The 3,538-nt window shown below is 40.3% G+C and overlaps 1 protein-coding gene across 4 annotated transcripts in view; it reads right to left on the bottom strand.

Annotated features, from left to right (window-relative positions):
- The window catches only part of fynb (FYN proto-oncogene, Src family tyrosine kinase b), a 79,198-nt gene that overhangs the window by 4,593 nt on the left and 71,067 nt on the right, over nucleotides 1-3,538 (bottom strand). For all 4 annotated transcript variants that reach the window (XM_035678549.1, XM_035678548.1, XM_035678546.1 and 1 more), the window contains one exon: nucleotides 2,698-2,851. In XM_035678549.1, coding sequence (XP_035534442.1) covers nucleotides 2,698-2,851 — 154 coding nt within the window. The remainder of the gene's footprint in view (nucleotides 1-2,697; nucleotides 2,852-3,538) is intronic.

The raw sequence follows: 3,538 nt of genomic DNA, 5'->3' as shown, positions 1-3,538 counted from the left end.
TATGTCTGGTTCATGTGAAGTAATTGATAATAAAGCTGACTTTGACTTTGGCTTTGATACACTAATGAAAAATAAAATGTTCCATTTCTGCCAAAAGATCCTCCTAAATCTTACACACTGGACCTTAAAAAAAAAATACATCCACATATTGAGTGACCTCTAACAATTAATTTAGGTCTTATTGTGTAGTTAGCAAGTGAGTACAGAAGATATAATAGCTACAAGTAAGTAAGTACCAGCTTCTGCCACTCCATGTGGTTGTAGAATGCAATTCACTTGCTGTGACTGGCTGAACTTATCGGAGGTGCCCTTTAAATCTGCTTTTATGTACGGGGGGAGGTGTATTGCGTAAGAGCTCATTTTCATTCTGCTCAAGAAGTGTCTGCTTGGCAAAATAAATAGTTTCATTCCATTATGCCATTTTCCATTATACTCTACTGTCTGATGAGGCAACATGGTTGTATATAATGTTCTTTCACCCTCTTTCAGATTCAAAGTCAGCTGGCTTTATTGGCAAGATTGACAGTGTTGATAGACAAAAACTAATGTATAAAGTTTGCCTAAAGATTCCATCTACAATTCTATCTGAGCCACTGGAGGGTCACAGAATGTACACGTGAAGGTTCAAACTACTTCATGGAAAAGTTGAGGTTAATCACAATGACAACGGCTGCTGTAATGTTTCTGTCTCAATGCAAAGCTTCAAAAATGTGCACAGCAAAATGATATCATTTGTCAAAGGGAGGAGAAAATTCTCAAAAATGATGACAGCATTTTCTGAGCTCATCAAACAGCTGTTATGAGACATTCACACTACACTGGGTGTTGACAAATACTTTTGTTATTGGTCACCTCTTATGAGCCAATTTGGAGCTGTTTTTCACCATTTTTCCTTAGGTGTCTCTGTTACTATACACTTTAAATGAAGCCTTTTGTTTTGGCCATTTTATTCAGTTTATAAGACAGACAGTGGAGAAATGACAGTGCCTTGACCCCATTAAGAAAATATATGATGAAAAACACAAACTTCTTAGCTTCTGAAATCTGATCAATTTTCTACTTCTAATTTGAGGATGGAAAGAAAAAAACTTCATTATAGTGAAGCTTTGAAACAGGTTCCTGACCTCTGAGTCACAGCCTACACCATGGCAACAACCGAGCCAATTAGAGACAGAATCTATTCCAAACCTATGTGGTGGCAAGCATGAATGAGAGAGACAGAGCTGTACAGGTCCACTTACAGACCTAACAACTGCACATTTCTTGGAGAAAAAGGTTCTTAAGGACGTTAAAGACCACTTCCTCGATTTTTCCTGGAGATTTCAAAGAATGGAATTTGCTTTCAGCAAATGCAGTCACTCAGTTGTCATGACAAGATATCTATTGAGGTAAGGCCACGAGATATGTCTGAAAGCTTTGAGAAAAATCCTGTAAGTGCATCCAGAGAGAAGTAGTACATCCAAGGTCAAGAATGAACTCTGTCTTTCTTTAATCAACTAAATGACAAACATTATGTTGGCTGCTGCTAGCAGGAGCTACCACAGCGTCTGTGTGGACTGAAACCATGAAGGGATGGCAATTAGGGGTGGGAATCTCTAAGCAACCTAGATTTTAATCTGATTTAGATTGAGAGGGTTATGATATGATTATAAAACGACTGCATCTTGATGTAGGAGTTTTGGATTTTGATATGATTTATGTTTTTCTCACTGTGTGACTACTTGCTGCTTTTGTATTTGTAATGATGTATAATTTAAATAAGCAGAGGAACGTATTTCTATGATCTTTTACCAATAGTTGTGACAAATGGAAGGTTACATTTGCCAACATGTTTCCCAGCATTGCGAAGAACCAACAAGATAAGAAACATAAGTGTGTCTGTAGCTCTATCCTTGTAGTAAATGAACAGTGCACAGACTTTTAAAATCAGTGGAAACAAACCGCTACTGCCGGTCGGGTCATATCTGTCTTCGGTTGCTCACACTCAGCCTCCTTCACCAAAACTCTTAACTCTTAAAGCTAACTTTAACTTAGAACGGAAACACAACGCAAATGTTCTTGTCAGTTCTCATGGAAATCTGTGTGGGGAAAGTGAAGGAGCAGAGCTTGCCCCTCCCTCATTACCACCACCGAGGTGCCCTTGAGCAAGGCCGTTACCCCAACTGCTCAGTGGCCAGCAGATCAGACTGTGGTTGCATTGGACAGATCCAGGTATGAATGTGTAACAGTGAGAATGTGATCACAGTGCTCCTGCAAAAGAGAGGCTTCTTCCCAAGGAATCTCCCCTGAATAAATCAAGGTTAAAAAAAAGTGAAAGAATTTGGTTTTAAATTTCAGATTCTTTTCTGCATGGAGACACCCCAGACAGGACAGTCAGTCAAATAACAGAAACCATCTGATTCAGTCTGATTATCAGGATAGAAACACTATTCAACATGCCTGCCTGTGTGCAGCAGGGAGTGTCTGCTCTCTGTTTCACTGTAACAGTGAGCAAATATTTGGAGCTGACTCTCATCGTGGCTCACAGCAACTATTTGCTTGTCATTTCGATTTGGGTGTGCTGCAAATTTTTGCGGCCCACTGAGAGAATTTCCTCCATGATCTAATCCAGTCATACAGAGTGTGTGGGAGGAAGCATTAAGTATGTGCATTAAACATCCTGTGCGTGTCTGTGGGAGAGCAGCGGGAAGCCCCTACCTTGCCGAGCGGTGTACTCGTTGTCTTCGATGAGCCTGGCCAGGCCGAAGTCAGCGATCTTGCACACCAGGTTGTCCCCAACCAGGATGTTGGCGGAGCGCAGGTCTCTGTGGATGTAGTTCATCCTCTCGATGTAGGCCATTCCTGCTGCCACCTGGAGCACAGCACAGAGAGCACGGCCGCGTCAACACTCATCTTTGCTTCTGCTGAATACTGCAACTGTGGTTTGCCTCAGGATGCGTGTGGAGAGAGCTTTTTCTACAGCATTACTGGATTATACTTGAAGTCCCCCTCCAGTCAAAAATCTGTATTTCTTCTTGTTGCTGCAGTGTGATGTTTGAATGTGCAGAGTTTGACACTAGAAGGATGTTTTCACATTCACCTGCTGAAAGTTTCTCTGTGTTCATTGAAAAAAAAAAAAAGATCTGTAGAGCTGTGACTGCAGAACAAAAGAAGATATTTAGGTAGAAGTCAGACGCAGCTTTTGTTAAGAAAAAAAGCCTCTTGTACTCCTCGGGCTTTAGAAGTGCCAATAGTTGATGGTAGTTCATATTTTGACACTTTTCCATTAAACACACAGTGCTAACAAATACCTCTGTGCTGTTTGTTAGTTATATGATTATATATAGATAGACATTATAGAAATATAGGTTTTTCTATAAGCCTTCAGGTGATCTATTAAAGCTGCAGTAGGTAATTTTTATCACAATCATTTTTGTCATATTCACTGAAACTTTCACTATATCCTAAGGCTGCTCAATTAATCGAAATTTGATCATGATTACGATTTTGGGGCCAAACGATCTCAAAACTAATAAAAGCTGCAAGCAGCGTTGGGCGG

The sequence above is a fragment of the Morone saxatilis genome, unplaced genomic scaffold (genome assembly GCF_004916995.1).
Source record: "Morone saxatilis isolate NCDOM2014 unplaced genomic scaffold, NCSU_SB_2.0 Contig7, whole genome shotgun sequence".
NCBI classification, from domain to species: Eukaryota; Metazoa; Chordata; class Actinopteri; family Moronidae; genus Morone; species Morone saxatilis.
The sequence above is the reverse complement of the archived record's forward strand: the minus strand, read 5'-3'. Positions and strand labels throughout refer to the sequence as shown.